We start from the raw sequence: 26,628 nt of genomic DNA, 5'->3' as shown, positions 1-26,628 counted from the left end.
GAATCGAGAGAGAGGTTGAGCGCGCCGCCTAGCGGCGATGGTGGTTGCTATATATGGGTCCAGTGTTTCAGTTGTATCACTATCCTGCTTCAGGGGCCTGTGCACACACAGCACGGCTCACAACGGTAGGACTACAGGCCGAGTGGGCCACAATTCCCCAAGGTAAGATTTAGTACTCTCATCCCTTCCATGGGCAGGAGAGGGGGTTGCTCAGGATGTGCACACACGATACTGACTTCAGATGGTATTGAAATTTGACATGCTATGTCTACATTAGCGACTAGTTTCATCTGTGGTAGCATGTGCCACATGTGTGCATTCAGATATATTTAATGAATGTTTGTTTGTTTGTTGCTCAACGCCACGCTCAGCAATATTTCAGCTATATGACGGTGGTTTGTAAATAATCGAATCTGGACTAGGCAATCCAGTGATTGATATCATGAGCATCAATCCTCGCAGTTGGGATACGATGACATGCATCAACCAAGTGAGCGAGCCTGACCAACCGATCCCTTTAGTCGCCTCTCGAGTGTGTTAAAATTTCATGTCACTAAGTTATACGTTTGTCATATAAAAACATGTCGATGGTGTCAGGTTGTGTCACTTAACGATTTTGTATTTAAAGCTAGTAGGAGAATATTAAGAAGATCAATGTAAAACATGACTGTTACAAACATAATGTAAAGCAATGGGAGTATATCCACTATTTGAGTATATTCACTATTTGAGTATATTCACAAGTGATTGATAAACACGGGCTTATGATATTGTCGGAATCGTCCAATTATATTATACCTTCGAAACCTTATACCTACACGACTAAACAAACAGGGGGAATATCAACATTAAAGATTAGTTCCGATTCACCAGAGTATATGTTACATCTAGTAAATCCATAAGTGACACTGTCCCGGCAAGATACGCTCATCTTTTCGCGATACCTCCGGACACTTACGAAAACGTATCCGGTGGCAGATACCTTGCCAGATACTAGATCCGTGGTATCCGGCATTGGACACCTCACCGGAAAGCATGCCTCCTGGAATCCGGGTATCCGGCACCGGGTACCTCAATCTGGGTGTCCAAGGATCCAGCACTAGATACCCCACCGGATACCTCATTCCGGAGTTTTCCCAAAAAATGTCACAAATTGGGGGGTGAATTTTGTTCAAGTAAGTGTGAAACACCTAAAAATATATTTGAAACTAACCAAGAAAATTTCGTATTGCTGAAGGTATCCGGAGGCGATTTTTCGAGATGTCTTTTTTCTAGTAAATAATGTTAGCCGGGGCATATCAGATAGCTGTAGTAATATTCTGTGATATTTCAGATGTCAGTATCCCCTTAAAGTTGAGATCTATGGGCATGTACTTTTGGTGAAAACATTTTTCAATTTCATAAATATTTCATTTTAGATGTTCAGCATATTAAATGAAAAACTATCAGTCCTGGTATGCTGATATCCTCACATTGCATCTTCATATTCTCAGTTTGTTCTAGCCTAGTGGTTGAAGCGTTCGATTCACCACATCGGTACAATGTGTGAAGCCCATTGCCAACATGACCTCAGCTGCAAACTCAATGTTTTGCCAATTTGGACGAGGTTGTGAAACATATCTGCTGTAGGAATATCAGGTCCGCTGGAATATCCCTTTGTCACGCTGCCTTATTGCTGGCATGCTAGGCAAACACCTATTCCATACAACTGTCAAATTCCCCTCTGCTCCTTATATGGCCACCGATGAACTGTATTCGGCAAACCTCGCACCTTTCCGTAACTGCTGCAGAAATGACCGATCGTGTTCAGTGTCTAAGCTGGGCCCCGTCTCTCATATCACAACATAGCTTGGCGCCACTTGACGACGCGCATGGGGAGCCGTGAACCATCTTAGTTCAGTGTAGTGTTAACCCGGAATTTTACCCATAATTCCTCTACGGTCCAGGGCGCCATTTTGGAAGATGGATATAAACGGGAGTAGTGCACTTTACCGGGCGCACTTTTGCAGATCCAATTAGCGCTGTGGGGGTTCGAACGCGCTTCGCCGGCTTGGCTAATTAATGCATTCATTATTGCATTAATTAGCCGACGCTCTACCGCTGGACCACGAGCGCTATCGCATGTAATCAGTGGTCGTTTAACGGGTTACTAGCACCCCATTGAAACCAAACCCGCCATTGTTTATGTCAACATGACCTACCAATCGGATTAACTGTATTAACGCTTGAAAATGTAAGAAATTATGGCTAACCCTTGCCCAAAGCAAGCTAACCCTAAGGACCGAAAGGGGTGTTGGATCGTAAAGACGTGTAAGTTTCCCTAAGACCGAAAAGGGGTGTTGGATCGTAAAGACGTGTAAGTTTCCCTAAGACCGAAAAGGGGTGTTGGCTCGTAAAAACGTGTAAGTTTCCCTAAGACCGAAAACGGGTGTTGGATCGTAAAGACGCGTAAGTTTCCCTAAGACCGAAAACGGGTGTTGGATCGTGAAGCGAGAGTCACCGGAGCGTGAGGCACGGTAACGGTATATCGAGACAGCGGTAGCACTATAGAGTGGTAATTGACTGGATGGTACTAGGTAGCAGGGCTTCGTGACCTTATGTTCAATGATTTCTGTGCAGAGCTCTTAAGGAACGGATTGATTTAGAAATGTTCCTGATCTACATACTTTACTGTAAACGTGAAGGGGCCTTTTTTAGTTTTATGATCAACTGTTTATTATGACGACAAGGATTTGCATAAGGGTCGTAAATGTCAAAACACAGCATCAATGGAAAGAGAGAAGCCCATGGTAGAGAAGCAATGAGGAACAAGAGAAGAGAAGCAGTGAGTGGTAAATATTTGAAATTATTCTGCTTGGTGCATCATGTTCATGTAGCTATTCTGCAAATATTTCTTCAGTTTACTTGTTCTTTATCACCGTGTTGGCATGGATGGCACAATTATCTAAGGCACCACAATTTGCTGTGCATAGTTGCATCCCTTGGGCTTGATGTGCACAATATCCCACGTCATTGGGGTACGATTACGAGCGATCAGAGAGCCCACTTACTATCTCATCTATTACTTTGGCTTGTATGGCAAGCATAGGTTGCTAGGAACCTTTTTAAGAGATGTCAGTTAATGATTGTTTCAACTCATCAACATGTAACAATATATATCTCAAATGTTTAGTATATAACAAGACTCATATATGATAAATAAAGTGAATTTGCTGCCTTCTATCTGTAAGTTCATGTTGCAACAATTCTTTTTCATTGCTACAATCGTTATACATAATTCTGCAGAAACTGAGGCCCAGCTTGAGATCACTGGATGAGTCTGTCTGTTGTTGTCAGTCTGGAAGGACCCCTCCAGATTTCAGAAGTGATTGGCAGACAGCGATGAGGAGAGTCCTGTTATTTCAATGGAGGCCGACCTAGAAGTTGTATGCCAAGTGGCACTGGGACACACTCACAAAGGCTGGTCTGGCTAATGTGAGACGACCAACCAAGGCCAGGTCGGAGTGGGACCCTTCAAGGACGTTGAAGAAATTGTTGTCTTTGGCCATGTGGTAATCACTCGAAAGGAGTGATGAATGGGACTTATTGTCTATAAATGTGGACCCAAACACCAAATAGAATGTTCACAATTCTACTAACACTATGCAACAAGGATAGAGCCCATCTGGCCTGCCCTCATCCTGGTTCCTGTTCTTCCATGGCAATATAGAAGGAAAAGGAGGTTTGAGGGCAAATAACTCGGAACTGGAGAGCGTGGTCTGCTGGTGCTTTCAAGCGAACAGTTATCCTGCTCTGTTATGAGTATTGAAGAACAGGAGGAAATTGCATACTACATCAGGAACCATCATGTGAACACTGTTCAATGTCTGATATAGGCATATAAATAAAAGAAATTGATAATTTGTTTGTTGTAAAAGTTTCATTAGCCAGCTGTGTAAATGGGGTTATTCCGAGATTTGGCCTCAGTTTGATTATAACCACAGTTATTGCATTGCTTGGACATCTCAGGAATAACATGTGTTTCCTCAGATCTGGGAAAGTCTGATGACACATTGATCTGATATGTTAAAGGTCAATGTCATAGCCAGACAAAAAGTTTGTTTATGGCCAAACTGTTCCTTAGGGCAGGGGTAGAAGTTGGCAAAAGGTCATACATGACCAACATATTCTTAATTTTCCTCTGAAGTGCCCTTTCCTGCAGAAGTCTAAATAACTCTTATACACAGAGTGGTATATAAATTCATTTTTTTGTCAATGTTACATTGAATTCCACCAAAGGACATCATATTTGGCTTTTGTGCTGGATAGCACTTTGAAATGTTTTTAAATATTTGTCACTGTCAAGGTCAAAAGTGATGACTCATGAAGGGTTGAATTGTAAGATCAACGCAAAAGTGAAGGTCATTCATAAAGTATTTTTTCCATTATCACTAAAATGCGTATTTCTGGAGATATTTGTGAAGTATTATGCATGCAGTACTATATGTTACATTATTTGAATACTCATGTATGAGCAGTGGTAACAAATCACAGTTACCTAATTTCAATGAGTAGCATAAGCCATATTTTAATTGTTGCATATTATTCTGCCAAGGGCCTTCATAAGTGGTATATAAGTGATATGAAGCCCTTTACAATTGTTTTTGAAAAAGTCGCAACTGATATTGAAGGTCAAATTATCTTTCAATGTCTTTCAGTAAAAATGTTCACAGTAACTGAGGAAGAGCTCTCTGTTGTGCGATGAAATCAGGTACATGTCACCCTCAGAGTGAGGCTGTATGTCTAGATATAACAAGTACTTGTTCCGTTACAAATAATCTTATTATCATCTCACCAGGACAAAATGCCCAAGTCAGCACACAGTCGATGACTTTACACTTTCACTCAGAGCAAACTGGAAGTCTGAACATGAAATTTAAGGATATCATCATACATGTCTTAGAACTGATGTTTGTTCATTAAACAGCTTAACATCTAAAAAGAATCATAGATGAAATTGAAAAATTGTCTTCTCCTAAAGTACATGCCCATAAATCTCAACTTTAAGGGGATATTTACAACTAAAATAACACAGAATATTACTGCAGCTATCTGATATGCACAGGCTAACATTATTTACAAGACAAAAGACTCGAAAGACCGCCTCCGGATACCTTCAGCAATGTTCAATTTTCTTGGTTAGTTTCAAATATATTTTTAGGTGTTCCACACTTAATTGAACAAAATGCACCCCAAATTGTGACATTTTTTTAGGTATCCGGTGAGGGATCCGGTGCCAGATACCACGGATCGGCAAGGATGCGTTTTGGGTAAGTGTCCGGAGGTATCCAGAAGGGATCCGGGAACCGGATTTGCTGTGATGGTAACATCACTAGCTGACGACATTGATTCATAAGCACATGCTAGTGACGCAATCGCAATCGAACAATGGACTCTTAGCAGAGATTTCTTGCTTTCGGTAGGACAGTACGTGTTTACAGTTTTCGCAAAATCAGGGTGTCATCACTGATTTTCAGTGATCCCCTTTATGGCCAATGTATTATGTTTCATCAGATAATCGAGACTGATTATTCTCTGGCGTTGACATATGTATATTTGGGAAGGGTTTTATAGCTTTTATTTACCCTATAAGATGTCTTCAAATATGAGTCAAGGAATAAGGTGCATCTGTTGAGTCACAGAGTAGAACAGTGAACACAGGCGGTTGTGTATTCTTGTTGTTTATTGTGACTTTGGCTTATCGACACAGCTCCACAACTTCGGTGCAGGCTTGACGTGTGTAACATCGAGCAACCTGTTTCTACGGTAAGAAACACACGGGGCTTATTTAAAATTTCCCTGAGCAAATCAGGACCATTTCAACAAATGTTTTATAAAATAATTGGAAAACTGGCTGAGGTGTATCGTATTTATACGAATAGAACAAAATGAGTGTGAAGTGTATTTGAAGTGTATTTATTCGAATAAGTATATACATTTACAAGTTGTATGAAAAGGAAAATCTTGTTGAGATGCATAGAAACTACACCAAAATGCCCTTGTCTTGTGGTACGAGCGTGTCAGTCTGGTATCAGCACAAAAAAAGGTCAGCGAAGGAATCCAGTTCATGATTTGATTGGAAACACTATCTTTCGTAAAGAGACTTCACGTTGAAACGTAAAACCAAATAATGTTTACAGTGCATGTATTTCCCATTGAGTTGCCATAAGTCCCAGTGGTTTGTCTGGCTGAGACAAAAAGGTGACTAAACACATGAGCAACGATCCACACAATCGAGCAAACTGACCCGCAATGAGCCAGGTCACAGGCCGATACCATCCGATTAATTCAGTTTCCTAGTCCGGCAAGATATGGGTTTGACAGCTTCTATTCCGACCGAGGCTGATTATTCAGTTGAATGAAAACGGGGATGAATAGTATGTTTAGTTTTCATATCGACATGAAGCTTATTTTGAAGTGCTTGGCTTGCAGAAAAAGCAGAAATAATGTAACCAAATGTAAAGGGGGAACATATTGCACACGACCGTCTATTTTGACAGAATATTCAAAATCTGAATAAAGGAACATGGGATTTTCAACGACGTCACTGCTGCTTGTCGTCAATGTTGCAATCCTCGCTATCTTCGTCGGTTTCTCCGTCTTTCCTGTTGACGACAAAGGAATTCTTTCCCCCGAACTGAGGACGTTTTATGACTATATCATAGGTAACATTCATATATTCGAATATTTCTGAAGTTCATCTTCAAATGGGTCGTTACTGTAATGTAACAACAATTGCTGTATGATGATATAATGTTAGTATTGAGTTATGTGGTTCAATTGTGGCATTACTGTTTGGACGACCACAGCAAATGATTAATTGAGATATGTTTTGTGTATTGTTAAAACAGTATTCTATTTCACAGTTGGGGCAGGGTCCGCAGGGGCTGTTCTTGCGTCCCGTCTGTCCGAGAATGGTGACGTGACCGTCCTGCTGATCGAGGCTGGTGGTGATGACCGGAACCAGAAGACGCTGGATACTCCTCTGATGGTAGCCTTAAACCAGATGGACAAATTTGACTGGGCCTATTTGACCGAACCTCAGCAACATGCACATTCAGGACTAATAGAAAAGGCAAGGTTAACAAATACGTCTCTGAAAGCACGCACGTCCCTGTTGCCCTATTTTAGTGAAGGTCGAAGTTGCAGTTTTTATTAGATCATATATTAAGATATTCACATGCACATACAGTTGTATTCGTACATTGAATTGGTCTTTGCATCATTCGTGACTGCACATGCCCTATTTTCTTGGTTCTTGGTTTGCTGATTGAGCATGCTCTGTCTGCCATGATTTGAAAGAGCATCACACGACTGTTGTTCAGGAGTTGTTAGCTCAAGGTTACACAATTTATGGCCTCTGTAAAGCTTTCAAATGTTTTATGGTAGACATGTGTAGGGCATTTCAAAATGTGACACACCAGTGACATAAACCACGATAAGATTTAATATAGTTTACATTGGTGTTCCAGTAGATATATTAAGATGAATTTCAGAGGGGAGCATGGCCACGTGGTAGAGTCTTGGGAGGAAGCAGCCAGTTAAACTATATGCAGTATGTCAGAGGACATCGCCATGACTACGACAGCTGGGCAGCCAGTGGCAGTGAGGGGTGGAGTTACGAAGATGTTCTCCCGTACTTTAAAAAATCGGAAGACATACAAATTGATAGATTAAAAAATTCAGGTAACTGTAAAACTATATACATCATTTACATTTCGCATGTCAATATAATCACCACGTGCAATGCATTGTCAGCTGAAAGCTCGTTCTAGATTAAGGCGCTTTTAAATGTAAATTTAATGCTACTTTGAAAATAGCTTAAGTTGAGGCTCGCGGTCAGGCTCGTTGACTTGGTTGTCTTGGTTGCATTTCACCATATTCCAATGGCGTAGATGGATGCGCATAATGTCAATCACTGGATTGTCTGGTCCAGACTAGACTATTTACACACCACCGTCACATAGCTTGAATACTGCCGATTGCGGCATTAAATGGTGTACCAACAAACAAACGTAAATAGCAGGGGAAGAGACATTATGAGTCCCGTTTTCTTCGAACTGACTGAATTATACTTCAAAAATCGCCGTTACTAAATTAACGCTGCCTTGTCTTCGGTTTTCCGCTTTTCATGATAGTTGATGGTGTGTAAAAGATTTTTGTTTGTAATCGACACATAACGTTTTCTTCTTATTCATCATCATTTTCAAGAATACCATGGCCGGGGAGGTCCACTGACTGTGACGGAAATGAACGCAATACCCGTCGCTGACTACTTCGTCAAGGCGGGAATGGAACTCGGGTTCAAAGAAATAGACTACAACGGAGAACACCAGGAAGGCAAGTGTCTGGGCAAGGGAACGTGCGTGTGCGTGTGCGTGTGCGTGTGCGTGTGCGTGCTTGTTTTTTTTCTGTGTCTGCATGCGTTCGTTTTGTGTCTTTGTGGCTGTGTGCGTGTTTGTCAGTTTTTAGTGTCTTTGCTTGCTCCTGAGAGTCCCTTGTTTTTCCAGCTGTAGGTTTATGAGGCTCTGCGCCTGCCTACATGTCTGTCCGGGTGTCAGCCTGTCAGTTGTGTGTGTATATGTCAGTCTGTCAGTTTGGCGAGTCTCTATTAGATCTACTATTTAAAAAGTACGGAAGGAATCGCCTGACTCTCAACAACCTTTCCATTACATCTGCAGGACCCTATTGATGGAATTCTGCTCATGACGGTTTTCCCCCGAATTTTTGCTGAGTCCTGTGGTAAGGCAAAGGCACGTTGTAACACGTTATAAATGCCAATTGTAACTCTTTTTTTAGGATTTAGTAGATCGCAGGTTTCGATTGGGAACGGGGAACGTATGAGCACATCCAAGGCGTTCCTGTGGCCAGTGATAGACAGACCAAACCTGCACGTCCTGGCCAACAGTCACGTCACGAAGGTAGTGTACTTCAGCCATCCACATTCCTCTAGGATACGCATTCGTACATTCGTCCCGAAAAAAATTGTTGTTTTGAAACTTTCGCATCTAGATCAGGAGTATCTACATTTCTTTTTTGTCTGTTTGTTTCTACTAGAAATGCATATACATTTAAATTGTCAAATTGTCATGACATGATGAGTATATTACTGATAGATTCTTTTGTATTGAACGTCGTGCTATGCTATTCCATTCCTTTTGTATTTTATACTACTACTGCCACTGTGGTTATTACCACTGTTATTACAATACCTCTACACTACTGCCTAGAAGTTCATTCCCCTTACACGCATGGGCAACGCGTTACGCAACCAGTGTGCATCGGGTTGGTCACGCGTGTGAGACCCGTGTGCAACGCGTTGCACACGGGTGTGCACCCCATCCGCCACTCGTGTGCAACGCGTGACACACTCATTAGAGGGGGAACAAACTTTTGACCAAAGGAGGACCCGTCTTAAGCTGAACCTGGAGGTGGTAACAAGGAGAGAAAATTTTGTTATCCTGACGAAAAATGATAATACACATGTATTTCCTAATGTCTCCTTTCTTTATGTGATTTTGTGGGAATAACATGAATACTGTTGCGATTAAATAGATCTGTTTTGTTTTATACGACCATTGCTTCTAAATCCGATGGTGTTAATTAAGAGAATACATGGTCCTGGAACATGTTATTGCAATTGAAATGCTTTTATTGTGATTTGACATTAACCGTCTGTAGTACGACTTTCAGTGATAATATGTATGAGGTTTGGCGGCGCATTGTTTTTATTGGACCCTGATTACTTTATGATGACTTGGACTCTTTATCACAGCTCCATAGCCGTGAGGCTGGAAAAGAGCAGCATGTAATTAATGAGGGTGGGTTATATCATTGAGGATACACTTGAGGGAGAGAATACTAATTACCGTACTACAGGAAGAGACCTGTAGACGTAAGCGCGGGGTTGTGTTTTAGCTGGCCGTTTGATAATGGCCGCCAGGAGAAGTGAGCTTTGCCTGCATCATCTAAAATAAATAATAAGATACAGCAGTGTTATTTTCACGGTCTGTTGAATAAACTCCCAGCGCAACGGTCAATGTATCTTCTACTTGATCCTTGATACATCATTTTGTCTTTCACAATATATAGTATTTCAACGTACAAAGGACACTGATCTAAAGCAATTCCGCGGGAGTAGTTGTTACCTGTGCATTACTGTATTTTCCCAGTGAGTACCCGGATGATATAGCAGAAATCTAGACTTGTTCGCGACCTGTGCTCGCCATTCGTAAGCGCATTTTAATTGAAAGTAGAAGGACGTATGGTCACACTGATCAACAAAAATGAAATACAGTTTTTGAAATGTAGGTATATTTGTGGGGAGCATCGGTAATGGTGATGCAGTTTTGATAAGTCACTTGCTTAGTAATTGTGCAATCTTCGTGTACACTATTTTGACTTGCAACACAGAGTAAATATTTCACTGAACATTGCTTATTTTACCGTGTGTATATGTTTACATTCAAAATGTAAACAGATTTCACTAAGGAAATGTATTAAAACGCCTAAATATTCAGTTTATTTCACAAATTAACTGAAAAATATGTCCATCTTTATTAATATGATAACGAATTCCAAATATGTTTAATACCATCACCAAGTACAGTTCTGTATTGTTTGGCTTCTTTTCTTAGCATAATTAATATATTGTGATGTGTTTAAGCTCTCTTGGTCGTCTTTATCATTTTTAGTCAGTCGGTTAAATAAATGAATGGATTATTCAGTCAATTTGTAAAATGACTGAAATATTTAGATATTTAATAAATTGCCTGAGTGAATCATATTTTACACATTGACTGTAACATATACACGCTTACAAAAGAAAATACTTGTGAAAACACCGTCTATCGCGCATCGAAAAACTTCCCAACCAAACGGAAAGGAACAAGAATGATTCTGTTCAAAGCTGCAGCGAATGAATGAAAACAAAATGCAAATATCATTATAACAACCTACCAAAGTTATAATGTATCCGGGAATATCAACATACAGGAACAATATCCATTGCGTCAGCAGCTGTACAAAAATACTTATTCGATGTAAAATGTCTATGTGAGAATCAAATACTTTAATAATAATTATTTGGAAACAATATTTGGAATATATATGAAATATATTAAAATATTTAAATATATCGTTTTTAAACGTTATTTAAATGTATCGAATAGTATAACCCGTGTTTGTTTCTTAACTGATCTCTTATTTTGTTTCAATTGTTTCACATAGGTGCCAAGTTAGCTGAGAAAGCCCACGTGACAACTATTTTTATAATGTCCACGGTTCTTAAAAACATACATTGAGTTAGATAACAATGAACAACTAGTCAGTGTATTATCGGTTACCCTTTGAACAAAGTACATTCGATGGTCCTTCAGAATCAACATTGTCGAGGTGTAATTTCATTTGTTTCTTATAATAAAGCTTGAAATTCTTTATGATCCTGGCATCTAGTGTTAATTGTTAAAGTTAATCTCTGCAGCCGGTGCGTGTCAAAACACGGGGTTGTGTACTCGCGGGCAGATGACCACGGAGTACGCTGACCACTGTGTCGGATTAACGAGACTGATTAATGAGTGATTTCAGTAATTCGTTGCAAATTAGGTGTGTCGGAGTCGGAGTGCGAGAATGTCGGATTAACGGGACTAAATAGCGCTGAATCAATCGGTTCCCATCATTTGTGTCGGATAAAGCCGAGCGTCGGATTAACGAGTGTCGGATTAACGAGACTTGACTGTATGTTGTTTTTACATCTGTACTTCACGCCATGATATGAGTATTCCCTAGGTTTAGTAACCCTACCTTCACATGTAAACACTTACTTTTGACGTATCCACTGTGCAAGATAACAGTAATTAATCAATCAACGTATTTCCTGTTGATCCTTTGATGTCTGGGAATGATCAGTTGATTTACAAAAAAAGTAAAGCAACTGATCATACATCACTTGCTGGGCTGCGACGTGCATAACTCACATTCCACCTCACTTCAAACCTGGATTTAGATTAAATAATTACCCCACGTACAAGAAAGACCAAATTTGAACCTTTATCGGGTAATCTGAGTTGTGCTACAACTAAGTATACATGTTATAAATTCATTAACTGAGCAGCAAGTGAATTACGACAAATACACAAGTGTAGGGTTATACCAGAAAATGTGGATGACAACAAGGGAGTAGTAATTGTATCATCCACGCAATCCGAAATCCGCAAATGCTTTCACTCAGGGATACTTTTTTATTATCAAACTGTAACAATCAGGGGTATTTCCAAATGACGACATCCGATGAGCTTTCGCCGTTATTTGTCTGTTTGTTTAGGCTGAAGAAATTAATTACCATGCGCCCTTTGTTGAAATCTTCATAGATCACGGGTAACCAATCAGTTTTCAAAAATGCGTAAGTTTATTTAGCTGTCCTTGCAGACTGGTAGCCCAGTCTCTTGTCACGCTCGGTTGCGTTAACGAGCAAATTGACTCACGGCAGCTAGTAAGCCCAAGCGGAAATCCAAAGGTCGTGCTACCTGAAGAATCAACCTTCATTTGCGAAATATCTACTGCTCTCAAAATCAATATTTCTCCCAATACTAAAAGTCAGAACTTTCTAACCAAGGAGTACCAGTTGAAACTGGTCGATGGCTGAACATTCCCAGGGAAGACAACCAGTGTCCACTCTGTGATTCTATCGCCGTGGGAGATGAATTGCATTACATCCGATGTGAAGCTTTTCACCAACGGCGATATGAACTCTTAAATAAGCAATATCTTAAGTTTCCAAACATTTAAGAAAATTATGACCACTAACAGTGTAAGAAATCTTAAAGGCCTATCTAAATTCCTTAACAATGTGTACAATACAATTGGTAAATTGTATTAGTATCCACGTATCCTATTTTTATTAAATTGTACATAATAAAAATTGTAGATAATTGTATGTCATGTTATTCTAAGAATAAATGAGTTTGAGTCCGACACCCGAGAAGAAGCCAGAGATTAGTGCCCCTTTTTGAATAGTTTACAATCATGTGTTTTACCGTTAGCTGTGTTGGCTTAAACGTATTTTTATTTCAAAAGAAATCTGTATCGGTAAAAAAGCAAAACATGCTTATGTAATACCTCTCCAGGTAACAACTTAACAACCGCTGGATATATATAAGAGAGTGATGAACATAAACATACAAAATGCACAAATGAAAGCAAGCAAGTGGTGTCTTTGAAATAAGGTAATGCAGTTTTCCTTTACTACATGCATAAACTTAAGCTACTCAAACCTTTTGCTTTTGACAATGATGTCATGAACTGATTTAAGAAGAGTCATGTTTGTAGAACTGCTTAACTACTGCCATGTAATATAATTTTTAGACCATACCCATGTGTGTAGAAATACACAGTGTTTCTGATATTATCGTATTTTTTAACAGTTATAGAAAAAGTGAATTGCATCTTCAAGGTGATATCCACAAGTGCAGTCTGGTATGTCTGATACATGTCGTCTAAATTTATCAGCGTTTAAGTCACTGCAGCCGAGCCTAAGGCGACAGTGGACAATTTGGCATGATCTATGAAAATATTTGAAGTCAAAATTATTAATAATTGCATCAGAACGATTAATTAAGGATTTGATTTCTTTTAATGAGCGAGCATTAGTTACTTCATCGGATAGAGGGTTCCGCAGGTTGATCATATCCAGAAAAAATGATAATAAGCATAGGACTGTGTTCTACATTTGATTGTTTGTATGTTGAATCTTTTCCTAAGGTTATATTTCCTGTTATCAGAGAATTGAATATACACTTTTCAAATAATTTGGCTAAGCAACTTGTGAGTGCTACAAGTCTATAATTTGAGCATTCATGTTCATCGCTGACACTGACACCGCATCAGCCCGGCAGTGGACTTGACACAATTATTTGCGCACCGATTATATAACTCCTACAGACAGGTGGGGTGGTTGTTCAAAGCGAAACGGACGACCCCGTCTGTTATCTAATAAATGCTGTGCGGCGCCTTTGATCTTGCCTCCAACCATACACCTTATAGTAGTAAACGACGATCAGGATGGCCTGGAAATAAACACAATTCTGTCTGCCCGGTGCATCCACAATTAACTAGAATGCTTCATATCTACAAATATATATAGAAAATAGATTGCACTTCTTTATTTAATCATTACCCTTTTTTACCCTAATAGTACAAGTGCTTCCCCGTGTGCGAGATAGGCTTAAGTCGGAAAGCGCACGTTATATCTCCGAGGTACCTATCTACCAGAACTCTATTTGCTGTTCTGGCCATACATAAATATATGTAAGTTACGTACATGGGGAGGCTAGATTATTTACAGCTTACAGCAATATAGTGCAAATATTATGTTCAATAAAAGAAAACGTTGATAGATCTATAACACACTTTTTGTACTATTAAACCAACTGTGGACTTTTAAGACATTTTCGCTTATTGTAATAACATCTAGCTAACCAATCATGTCTATCTCTGAAATCCACAAGCATAGTTGCTGTCAAACCTAAAAAACATATTTAGGGAGGTCAGTTTTGATTTGCCAAGCACCTTAAGGTGAGTTTATTTTTAAACTGTCAAAAGCGATTGTCCCTTCAATACTAGTATATGTCTGGAAGCTGTCTCTCGGACTGTTATGGGTTATGATGTATTTTATGATATAACTGGGGAATGTTCAAATTAGTTACTGTCGTTTAATCCAACGTTCTAACTGTCAACTGTCTCAACAGGATCATAGGTTTGGTTATATATCTCCTCCCTGTCTCTATGTCTTAAGTTGTTAATCGGTAACTGCGGTCCAAATGTATCAACTTATTCATCTATTGTTGCAAACTTGACTGATTTAAACATATCTTATTGATCATGAACTACTCAGTCAGTCAAGCACCTGTATCAGAAATGTAAAACCAGCCATGTTTCATGTAGTCCCAATATCACTGAAAAATGCCGATGTAACGTGACAAATAAATTTACTCACAGGCAATATATTTTTCGTGAGAGTGAAGCACAATTTTATTAAAGTTTTATTAACAATTTCATAAACTATAATAATATTAATATTAAAATTCATCATCACTTGCCAAGTTTATGAAAATGTCCCCATTTGGGAGATGTCACATATAAACAAGGATTCGAACTAAGCTTGATCGTCTTTGACACTGAGGTTTATCCCCACTTTGCCAGCAAACTGCAGAAGATTAACAGTGAGTGAGTGAGCATCGTTTCTATGTTTATACAAGAAAAGATGTCATGCCAAAAACGCTCACAGTAGTTAGTAAGTAAACTCACGACCTGTCATGACCTGGTTGAGTGACTTCCTCAAATGAACGTGAAAGGATTACCCACAGAGAAAGAAAGGATTAAAGTCACCCATAAATCTTATCCTAACGTAGTACTCCAACTTCTAAATGCCTCTCAAAGAAGGATTAAAATCCTAAAGATATCCTATCTACGTGGTATAGGTACTCACAACCTCTAATAATAAACTGTTACGTTTGGTATCCCCAGCAATACTCACTATGGTAATTGGGCAAATGTAAAAATCACAAACCCTAACGAGATTCTGTCTACATGGTCACACCCGGTGATTGTGAAGATCTCAAATTTTATCAACTGTCAGACAGCATGGCTGTTCATATTCATTTACAACATCCTCTTATAATTAGTATAAAAGTGTCCCACACAAAACCTTCTTTTATTTATTTTTCAAAATACAACACAGAAAGTTGGGTGTGGGGAAATGGGACATATTCCTACGTGAAATAATAAGACATTAGTAGTGGTGACGGCTATGTCATAATTGAACTGTCTAAAGCATAAATTTGGCGAACGAAAAACGTTATATTTGCAATCAAATGGAATGACTCGTGTGGGCAAATGAATATGTTCGCAATCCACAAACAATTATTTTATTAATGGCGAACATTTACCAACCCGCGACAATCGTGTCAACACGGGGGTTTCTTAGCAATAAACTCGCATCTAAATTCACTACTGTTCTACTGTCGGCTAGCCACAATGGCTAGACTGGACCCTAGTGGAATGGTTCATGCCATAAAAGTCTAGCAACCGAACACTAATTAAGATGGGCCGACCTTGTATTTACGGTCTGGTGAACACAGCTCAATGGCCGCTCATTAACTCAAATTTCACATCTCACTGTTTTGTTTTATTTCACTATTCATTTGATAAATTTGTCAACTTCAACTGGAACCCGGTCCCGTGTTACACGCGTGGCACACGCGTGTGCAACGGGTTGCACACGCGATTCACACCCGTTGGACACGGGTGTGCAACGGGTGTGAATCGCGTGTGCAACCCGTTGAGCACCCGTGTCACATGCGTGTTACACGCGTTCTCAACGCGTGTTAGGGGAATGAACTTTTAGGCAGTAGTGTAATACATGTCAAGCATCATATTAGTTATCCAATAATTATATAATGCGCTGTACAGCTGTAAATGATATTGTTTATCTGTATGTGTATATGGGCCAATGACCTTTCATACAATAAAGATTGATTGATTGATACATACATCACACATTTATTCAGTACTAATATTGGCCAATGGCCTTTCATACAATAAAGATTGATTGATTGATACATACATCACACATTTATTCAGTACTGAAATTGGCCAATTGTTTTCACCAGGTAACGATAAACAAGAAGACGGCGGTTGGTGTCGAGTATGTCAAAGATGGCCGTCTGTACAGAGTTCGTGCTTCAAGGGAGGTAATCTTGTCAGCTGGTGCAATTGGATCGACACAGCTGCTGTTGCTGTCAGGGATCGGGCCAAAGAAACACCTGGAGGAGATGAAGGTGAGAAATAAGCATCGATCTCTTCATGCAATTTATGTTACAATTTAAATTAGTAGATCGGATTTTTGTACTCTCCAGAAACATCACAGATGTAAGCTTATTAGTTTTCATCCAGTATAATGTCACAGTAAACACTGTCCTAATCATGCAATCACCGTCCGTGTGTTATAGTTGCTTTTATTGAGTGAATGTGTTTGGAATAACTCTGCTTTGAACAATATTTCGGTAACATCATGGTGTGTCAGCATATTTTGGAAGACGCCCACACAAACGGAGATCGAAAAGAGTTTGCCCACATTGACACCACAGACGCTGCACGCTTACTACAGATGTTACATTTATCCCTGGGAACATTTTCAGACACAGCAGTAGGTGATATCAAGGCCACTGCAACCTTTCTATGATTTGAATATGACGAAACTTCACAGACATTCTTTTGTAGTGCCTTAATCACATTAGTTTTAGAGTAACCTCTGTGTATGGTCAAAGGTCGCTTCAGGTGACACTAAGAATATGGCTCATAACATTTTGGTTAACCATTTTTCAAATATAATCCACAAGACCCTTTCTATAATCATAAGGCATATCTGTTAAAAGGAGAGTCGACTATACGATTCCTACTTTTTCCTGAGCATGTGTTTATGAATCGCTCTCAAACAGCGATGATACCAGGTGTTCGTGAAAAGGTGAGCGTATACTGCCAGAAGAGACTTGGTCAAGAAAAGATGTATAAGGAATGACGACGTTAATTTACTGGACAGTTTTGTTACACATGATGAGCGTTAGAACCTTGCATACTATTGTAGATTGATGTGTGTTTCAGTAATTTACGTCTAATGCCGCAATCAGCACATCATCTAGTATAGTATACCTCCATTTTGTAATGATAAATACCCTGGACCCATTCACCACATGTTTCGCAAGCGATGTTGCCATCTCCTGCCCTCTGTCATTAACGTATGAGTGTAAATTGATTGGACAGCTACTTTATGCTCTTAAACCAACTCATGCGACTGAGTTGTGTCAGAATAAATAACAATTTATTTGTTTAGAGTGAGATTTTGCTTTAATTTGTACCTGGAGCGTGAATAAGATTCATATAAGTTCTTTAATTACTTCTTATAGAGAGACATGCCTTCGCCTTCTGTTCTAAAAGTACCAATTGTCAATTCACATCGTAGATTACTACTTTTCATGTTGTAGATTACTACTATTACGTTATAGAACGAACATACAACTTATATTTCTTTTTCATTGTCCCCGTGGGGATTCTTCTCGCCTCTTGCCTTGATTGACAGGTCCTATGAACATTGTTTTGTTCCTACTTTACTTTGTAAGCGTGTCAAGTTATGTGCATAAAATAAACAATCACCTGATTCATGTCACGTCACACTATGTATTCCTACACTTGGAATGTTTATCAATGTCGTCATTTTTGTCTGCTTTGATATATACACCTGTTTTTCGTTAAACTATTGTAGATGTTTCCGTTGTCAAATTTACGCAGATTCATACAGTTTGCACTTCGGTTTTTCGATTCATACCTTAATGAACGGAAACAAAATACACAGTCAGATTACTAAAGTCCCAAGTGAGTTTTAGAATGAAAACATAACTTATATTTCTTCTTCATTTCCCCATGAGGATTCCGGGTAAGAATAGATCCCCAGCAACCTATGTTGAAGCGACTTACCGATTTACCGACAACTCAAATACACAAATACGATCAGCTTTCATCATCCTCTGTGTTCAACAAGTCTCACTTTCTGATCTCTAATGCAAGAGAACCAGTAACTTCCATCCATTGTTAGTACAGGTGTGCCTAAGGCTATTACTTATTGTCTTTTCTTTGCATGTGTTTCTGACGGGTTTGTGATAGGTGCCACGTTTCCGCGAACCTATAGTGTCACCACTCTATGATGTTCTTATGAACACATGCTTAGGAATTGGTCGGAATCACACAGTGGACAATTATTGAAATGCTTTTGTCACTTGTATTTCAATATACAGATTCCAGTTCAAGCTAGCCTCCCAGTTGGTGAAAGCTTACAGGATCACATGTTCCTCACCATGGTGTCGAAAATTCAGAAGCCTATTTCCCTCACGAAACAGAAATTAGAGTCAACACTTACTTTAATCAAATATCGTGCATTGAAATCAGGTAAGATATATTTCCCACAAGGATTTATTCAAGCATATATACCTCATGTATCCCCAAATGAACGAATTTTAGTGTGTATTTTCATGTTCAGTTTAGACTGTATGTAGTCAAACACTTTTATCAAACAAAAACACTTCTACCCATTATTTACGAATTCTGTATGCCTCGCAATAACTCTTTGGCCTGTCTTATGAAAGAAACTGTGAGGTGGACAATATATCCATCATAAGTAAAAGCGAGGAAACGTCTTCCGGAGTCATAAGATCTTCGCAGTAATTTCAGAAATTCGCCCACAATATCCTAAAATGTAGACACCAAAGGCTAGACCTACTCGGATATTGCTCGACATCAAGGGAAAGTTGATCATCTGCTATTTAAGTACAATAATCTTGAACGTATATTCTTAAACCCAATTCACCTCACCTCATACGAAATTTATTTTCATTCGTGACAAACTGTTGGAAAATCAAATGTTTTGACATAATTGAACTCAGTGATTTTTTGCTGCACTTGCTAAAAGTCAAATGCAAAATCCTTTGAATCTTTGAGAATTGATTTGATATTAATTCCACTTATATCGAATATTTCTGAGAATATAACGAAATTCCTTCCTTGTTTGTTTTAAGGATTATGGTTAATCTTTGACATGGGGCTATGGTGGTACATTTGCTGGACCCTTTGGTCGGATTTTAGAATCCAGTGAAAAGAGGAATGGGTATTTCTATATTTGAGAAGTCAATCAGGTCATGCTTGGCACAAATCGTAATATACCTTTGAAGATTAATACTATTGGAGCATCCTGAACCAATTACAGTCCCAGACGTTCCAGGTATGCAGTCTTTCTGGTTCACCAGACTGCTATTCTCCTCATAAGATAGAAATGGTGAAGGTCCAGACTTTGAAGCATTTAATGTCAAGATACTCCTTGATTCAATGAGATAAAGTTAAAAGCTGCATTGCTTTACTTTTACGTTCAGAAGTGTAATTCCCATTGCAACCCTTTCCATGTTTTAAAGGAAGAGAAAAAAAGTTACATTATTAAATCTCTTTAAAAAATGAAAACATATCTGTTAAAAAGAGTGGCCCAAAAGATTTCCATTAAGAATTCGACTGAAAAGTAAATACGAAGACCATAATGCGCCAAATCGTCACTGATTTAAATGAGCAGACTCTTTTAATGCTGAAATAAATATTTGAGGTATGTGAGGTAATCATATTCTATGAAAGTACTCTCATTTGGAAGAATCGGACGAGGTAGTTTCTTCAGCCTGGAAGTGTTTCGAGTTGCAACCTCTTTATAACTCAAGATAAACATGGTCGTCTACAAACGTGTGACGTCCAAAACATGATCGAAGGATACATTTTGAAGGCCGCCATTGTGAAGTTATAATATTGCTTACTGTCCAGCAAACATCTTTCCTTGACGGTTCCAAAATCACACCTTCCTTAGTAGGTACTTGCTCAGCCACTAACAGCTTATAACTTGCCTTTCACTGTAGGTCTTTTAACATCAAGCGGCGGTCTGGAAGCCATGGCGTTTGTGAAGACGAAATCCGAGGAACCAAGTCCAGACGTTCAGTTTCACTTTATCTGTGCTTCAATGGACAAAAGTCTGGCCCGTCTGTTTAACATTGACCAAAAGGTGAGAGTGCTTCATTTCCACAGGAATCACAATATGTTCCCAGTATCCATGGGTCCAGTCTTCGGTATAAACGCCGACCAAATCGGGCACAGTTATAAAGACTGTGTTGATTGAGTGTCACCGTGCCTCGATTGAGTGAATAAATGTAATTGGAACATAAAGGTCATGGGTTGTATATGTGTCAAATATAACCACAACCAACAATATATGACGTTATTTGACGTACCACATACTGTCTGCTTATCCAATACTATAATGATACATGCATTTATGGCTGAGCAATGGGCAATAATGGCATTGTTAACACAACTGCCATGTGACAAGCTTTACATATCTTTTATAATTAATTCTGTGGGCACTGTAAGAGCACCGTAGCTGTGGTCATCAATGAATAAGCCTTGTGGTTTCAGGGAAGATCGTATGGACGGAGTACACAAGCACACTGACACGACATAAACGCTCTTGTTTTGAAACGTCCCTTACCTTATGTAACGATCATCTACTTCTTATTTAGATAGTTGCTCATTTCAACTGGACGTCTGTTGAAGAAGGTTTCACAACATTGCCAACTTTACTCCGTCCAAAGAGCATGGGGACAATCCGCCTGAGAAGCACCAACCCATTTGAGCCTCCTATCATCGAGCCCAACTACCTGTCTCATCCCGATGACGCCAAGACTTTAGTTAGAGGTGAAAATAATTCCAGTTATCAGGGCCTTCAAGGGCAAAGCAACTACTTTTAACAAAGTCGTATTGCGGGTAAACCGATCACTTTTAACAGGATCATAATTCGAGTAAACCAACTACTTTTAATGGGGACAACTTTACCAGGTGAAGTATCTTTTTTTAACAAGAACATACTGCAGGCAACGCAGCATCTTTTGCTATGGATCTAGTTCAGATGATGCAATATCATCTATAAGGGATCATGTATATTTGTCCATCCATAAGTAGATTGCAGATGTCTCACAGCCAGAACAAAGTTAACACCGGGAGTAGAATTAGAATTCACGTCAAGTGAAATTGGCACTTTTCTACGTGTATGAATACCATTGATACATCAGTTCAAACAATTTTTGAACTACAGATAGTCAAGCTGAATTAATAACGCTTTGCTAAAAAATATACCTTGGAATATCAAATATATCAAATGAATTTAAAAGACATTTTTGTTCAACAGGTGTTCGCATTGTCCAGAAACTTCATCAGACAAAGGCATTCAAGGAAATAGGAGCCCAGCTTGAAGACACACCCTTCCCGACATGCACCACTATGAAGTATGACACTGATGAATACTGGGAGTGTTACGTCCGGGCACTGGCTACAACAGTCTACCATCCGACCACCACGTGCAAGATGGGGAAACCAAGCGACCCAACTACAGTGGTGGATCCTCAACTGAGGTGGGTGAATTTGGAAAACTTCAACTATTCTATGGCGTTTGTACAAATACAATCATGTTACATTGTGTTTTCACCAATCTAAAATGATCACCAGGATTTGTTTGTCTACAGGTCAACTACATGAATATCACCTTGAATTTTTGTAGCTCTGATCACATCAGAGATCAGCAACTTTCATGGACATTCAGCTAATTCTTTTAATGCTTTTGGGGTCGTTCCGTGCTTGACTGATAGACGCGTGTAAACATGCCTTCGTGTAATGTTGGTATTCAAAGTCTATTAGTTTGTAAATGTATTTAGAAAATAACAAACGTATCAGAGCATCCTGATACATATATAAACCGAGCTGTGACGGGACAACCAGAAGTTAGTTTATTATCCGTCTTTCAAACGTTTACCTGTAGGTTTATGTGGGTATGTGATGTCCCCAATGTTGTCCGACGTTGGTCGAACATGCACTAACTGACTGTCTCATTATTGGAGAAAAGTGTATGTTGGAGGACGAAAAACAAAGTAGTTGCTGAAAGCTGACTCGATGTCGTCTGTTTAATCTGAATGTCGGTTTCAATTTAATATTTTGCAGAGTGAAGGGTATTGCTGGACTGCGAGTCGCGGACGCCTCCATCATGCCGTCCCTCGTGTCAGGGAACACAAACGCCCCGAGCATCATGATTGGAGAAAAGGCGGCGGACATCATCAAAAGTAGCAAATAAGGATAATCTTGCTTCCACATTTTAGATAGATCATCTATCTCTCTCTTTCTCTCTTATTATTGCATATCTATCTATTATAACATAAAATATTCTTATAAAACGCTTTAGTTATCGTTAACATCACATAATGTTCTTCGATGATTGTTTTCAATCTGGAGTAAAAATTTAAAAAAATTCCTCAAAACTGTGTTCTCATTCGTGTGGATTTTCCATTAGGACAGCACAAAGAACATCCATACTGTGAATGAATGAATTCTGTGTCGTTTCTAGCAATATATTCTGTTAGGACAGGAGAGACCAAAAATGGGCTTCACATGTTCACACGTGAAGAATCAAAACAAGGTATTACCACCCAATCTAAAACATTACGTCAAATTCACAATAGAATACACAATTTCACATACTACTTTGAAAAAACCCAAGTGCAAATGGCATTTTCCAACCATGCGCCACAAGAATAGAAGTTGGATTTGTATTATGCATCCACTGTCTGTGTACAGCCTTCGTGACACAATTAGGATGATCTGCCTTCCTTAATAGCCGCATGCAATTTGATGGCCTCAAAGGTCGAGAAATACAGTGTTTCAGTTACTGTCAGTTGTCCACACTGACTTTTGTTCTCTCGATTGGTGACACCATTGTTTGTTGGTTTACACCACTGGCAGTAACATTTCAGCTGTACAATCGGGTCTTGACCAGGAAAACCAGTGATTGATATTATATACAACGTCCCATGCTGGCAGCCTACATTGACATGCAAACCATGATCCTCAATATAATACTGTGACGATGCGCTCTATATTCTGTACATATCGGCCCATCAGAAACCAAAGGACATGCTTGCTCCCACCATTTGTTCAAATTTGAATCTGATTTGTTGTATGGAAACCACGAATGACAGACCCGTGAAGATCCGGGGTATAATAGCATAGTCTTCAGCAACCCATGCTTGCGTAAAAGGCGACTAACGGGATCGGGTTGTCAGGCTCGCTGACTTGGTTGATGCATGTCATCGGTCCTAATTGCGTGGATCGATGCTCATGATGTCAATCACTAGATTGTCTTGTCCAGACTCGATTATTTACAGACCGCCGTCATATAGCTGGAATATTTCTGAGTGCGGCGTAAGACAACAGACGGGGGTTTACTTGTCAGAGTGAAAGCATCATTCTTTGAAAACTTAATAATTAGCCTCGTTCAGAATAGGACCCAGGCATCCCATTCCTGTTGCAGACAGGCAACTGAATTGGATCTGGGGTATTTGAGAAGCGTGTTAAAAACGAGGTTTGGTCCACCATCTTTTTTTCACGAGTGTTTTAACAGGAATACCGATCACATTGCTTTGTGCAAAAAGCCCCAGATTTATCTTGTGGTTTTGTTATTATGGACAGGACAACCCAAACAACAATCCTCACAATCACTCATGATGACCTGCAATCAGCCAAGTCGCAGAGCCTGACGTCCAGATCCAATTCAATTGCCTGTCTCCAACTAAACCCAACTGCTACAGAAAAGCATGCATTCCATGCAAAAGTTGACTTTTATGCACGCCCATTGCATTTCACTACCCAAGAATGGGTATAAAAACATGTGCGTTAACGGGATTCCATATGCATTGTTTAGCATCGTGACAACAACCACGCAGGCAAACAACAAAATAACGCAATTATTCAACATTACGAAATGCCACGCCTGTCCGAAAATGAGCGTCTGCGAGCCATTGGTATGCTTGAAGCAGGATCGAGTCAAAGTGATGTTGCAAGACAATTTAACGTCCACAGAAACACCATTTGGTGTTTATGGCAATGTTGGCAACAGACGAATGCAGTCAGAGACCATCCTCGGAGTGGCAGGCCACGCGTAACCAATAATCGACAAGACACCTGGATTCGAACAACACACGTACGAAATCGATTCCAGCCAGCAACAGTGACTGCAAGAAGCATCCCTGGCCTCATATGTGCAGGGACTGTCGCCAGAAGACCTACCAGAAGTCCCATTTTGACAGGAAACCACCGTCAAGCACGTCTACAGTGGTGCAAACAGCGTCTACGCTGGACGGCAATGCAGTGGGGATAAGTTCTATTCACTGACGAGTCTCGTTTTCACCTCAGCCACAGCGATGGACGGATTCAAGTGTACCGACGTCGAGGTGAACGTTACGTCAATCATTATGTCATGGAAGAAGATCGGTTCGGGGGCGGCAGCGTTATGGTATGGGGTGGGATTACAGCAAGACAGAGGACCCGTTTGATAGTGGTAGAGGGAAATTTCAATGGACAGCGCTACCGCGACGAGATCATCGGCCCTGTTGTTCTACCGCTTTTGCGTCGTCGTGGCCAAGGCATAACCTTTCAACATGACAAAGCCCGGCCTCGTATGGCTCGAGTGGTACAGGATTCTCTTAAAAAAACACACGTGAATGTCATCCCCTGGCCGGCTCGCTACCCTGATCTCTCACCAATCGAGCACATGTGGGATGAGATGGATCGGCGCCTTCGACGTCAACCAAGTGTTCCACAGACACTCCAGGGACTTCGAAACATGCTCCAGCAGATATGGACAGATATCCCACAGGACTTTGTGGGACGCCTGGTCCATTCCATGAGAGGAAGATGTGTTGCTTGCATCGCAACCAGAGGTGGACACACGCGCTATTGATTTGTAAATTGACATTTTGGCATGTTCATGCTTTTTTATGAAATCACGCATTTTCTGATCATGAAGTCAGTATGGCAAATTACTCCATTTGAACACTTACAGGAGTCTTTTATCTGTTGCAAACCGAAATTGTTTCAGATTTGGTAAAAAAGTAACTTTGCATTAAATCTTATTCAATGTCACAGGAACTTTTGTTGTTCAGTATATATAAATAGACAAGGTACGTGACTCGCCATCTTGGCCGAAGTTGAAATCGGCTGTATCGTTTAAATTAAATGGAAATATATGCATGTCATGTTCACGATACCTCCCCACCTCCCTCCAAATACGACCTGCATGCCACAAACCTTCATTTTTGGCAATTTATCACCCATATCGAGTGATTATATCGAAATCCTGTTTCAGTCGCGGCTGTGGGTCACGAAAGTAAACAAATAATCTCCGCGCTCAATGGCGTCGAGTGTGTGTGGTCCGCGCTCCAACTGTAACAAACGCACATGGGGATACCAATCAGAGCGTTCGAGGCCCTGAGTGCGGAGATTTTTGTATACTTCCGTGAATTGGCTGGAATTCATGCCTTATTTTAGTTAGTGTCAAACAAACAGAATAAAATGTTTTTAGAGGGTTAGCTAAAACAATGAAGAGAAACCTCAACTGAAAACAAAACTGATCGGGGAATAAACTCAAAACAAATTTGATAGACCATTCAAAATTCAACTGAAGATGAACATTTGGAATTAACTCTACCGCAAACTATATCAGCTGTAATAAAAACTAAATTTCCATGTACATATGTAGAGCCAATGTCAAATTGTTCAAAGCACAATCAATCTCCCCCATCCTGACTTTGATTGTGAGGTTTCACGAATATTTTGATCTCCTCTCTCTCAAAGTCTTCACACAAGTTGTATGCATAAACTGCTGGATCATTTTCATACTTGACATTGTACCATTTGGGAAAGCCTGGAACTACAGAAATCACATACCCTTGGTATACACCATCATGGAAAGTGTGCTAAATATGCTTTCCAACAAAGAGAGGAATGCCTTCCTGATGCTGCTCTGTTGTAACCATGGTCATGGTTGCCTTTATCAAAACCAGGAGATTTGACCGCAAGTCTGCAAGAGAATGTTTGATGTACTTCCCAGCTTCATTCTTCATGGAAAAGGAGAAG

The 26,628-nt window shown here is 39.8% G+C and overlaps 1 protein-coding gene across 1 annotated transcript in view; it reads left to right on the top strand.

Moving 5' to 3' along the window:
- Nucleotides 1-22,958, top strand: part of LOC124150652 — a 45,633-nt gene extending 22,675 nt beyond the window's left edge. Inside the window, exons 13-24 of the mRNA XM_046522622.2 lie at nucleotides 33-162; nucleotides 5,254-5,309; nucleotides 6,906-7,114; nucleotides 7,536-7,725; nucleotides 8,251-8,379; nucleotides 8,839-8,960; nucleotides 16,707-16,874; nucleotides 18,885-19,035; nucleotides 20,535-20,677; nucleotides 21,192-21,366; nucleotides 21,857-22,079; nucleotides 22,663-22,958. Of these exons, the coding sequence (XP_046378578.2) occupies nucleotides 33-162; nucleotides 5,254-5,309; nucleotides 6,906-7,114; nucleotides 7,536-7,725; nucleotides 8,251-8,379; nucleotides 8,839-8,960; nucleotides 16,707-16,874; nucleotides 18,885-19,035; nucleotides 20,535-20,677; nucleotides 21,192-21,366; nucleotides 21,857-22,079; nucleotides 22,663-22,792 (1,826 nt within the window). The 3' untranslated portion in view covers nucleotides 22,793-22,958. The remainder of the gene's footprint in view (nucleotides 1-32; nucleotides 163-5,253; nucleotides 5,310-6,905; nucleotides 7,115-7,535; nucleotides 7,726-8,250; nucleotides 8,380-8,838; nucleotides 8,961-16,706; nucleotides 16,875-18,884; nucleotides 19,036-20,534; nucleotides 20,678-21,191; nucleotides 21,367-21,856; nucleotides 22,080-22,662) is intronic.
- The last annotated feature ends 3,670 nt before the right edge of the window (nucleotides 22,959-26,628 follow it).

The sequence above is a fragment of the Haliotis rufescens genome, unplaced genomic scaffold (assembly GCF_023055435.1).
Source record: "Haliotis rufescens isolate VD_foot unplaced genomic scaffold, xgHalRufe1.0.p SCAF_5, whole genome shotgun sequence".
Taxonomy (NCBI): domain Eukaryota; kingdom Metazoa; phylum Mollusca; class Gastropoda; order Lepetellida; family Haliotidae; genus Haliotis; species Haliotis rufescens.
This window is presented reverse-complemented; position numbering and strand designations above follow the sequence as displayed.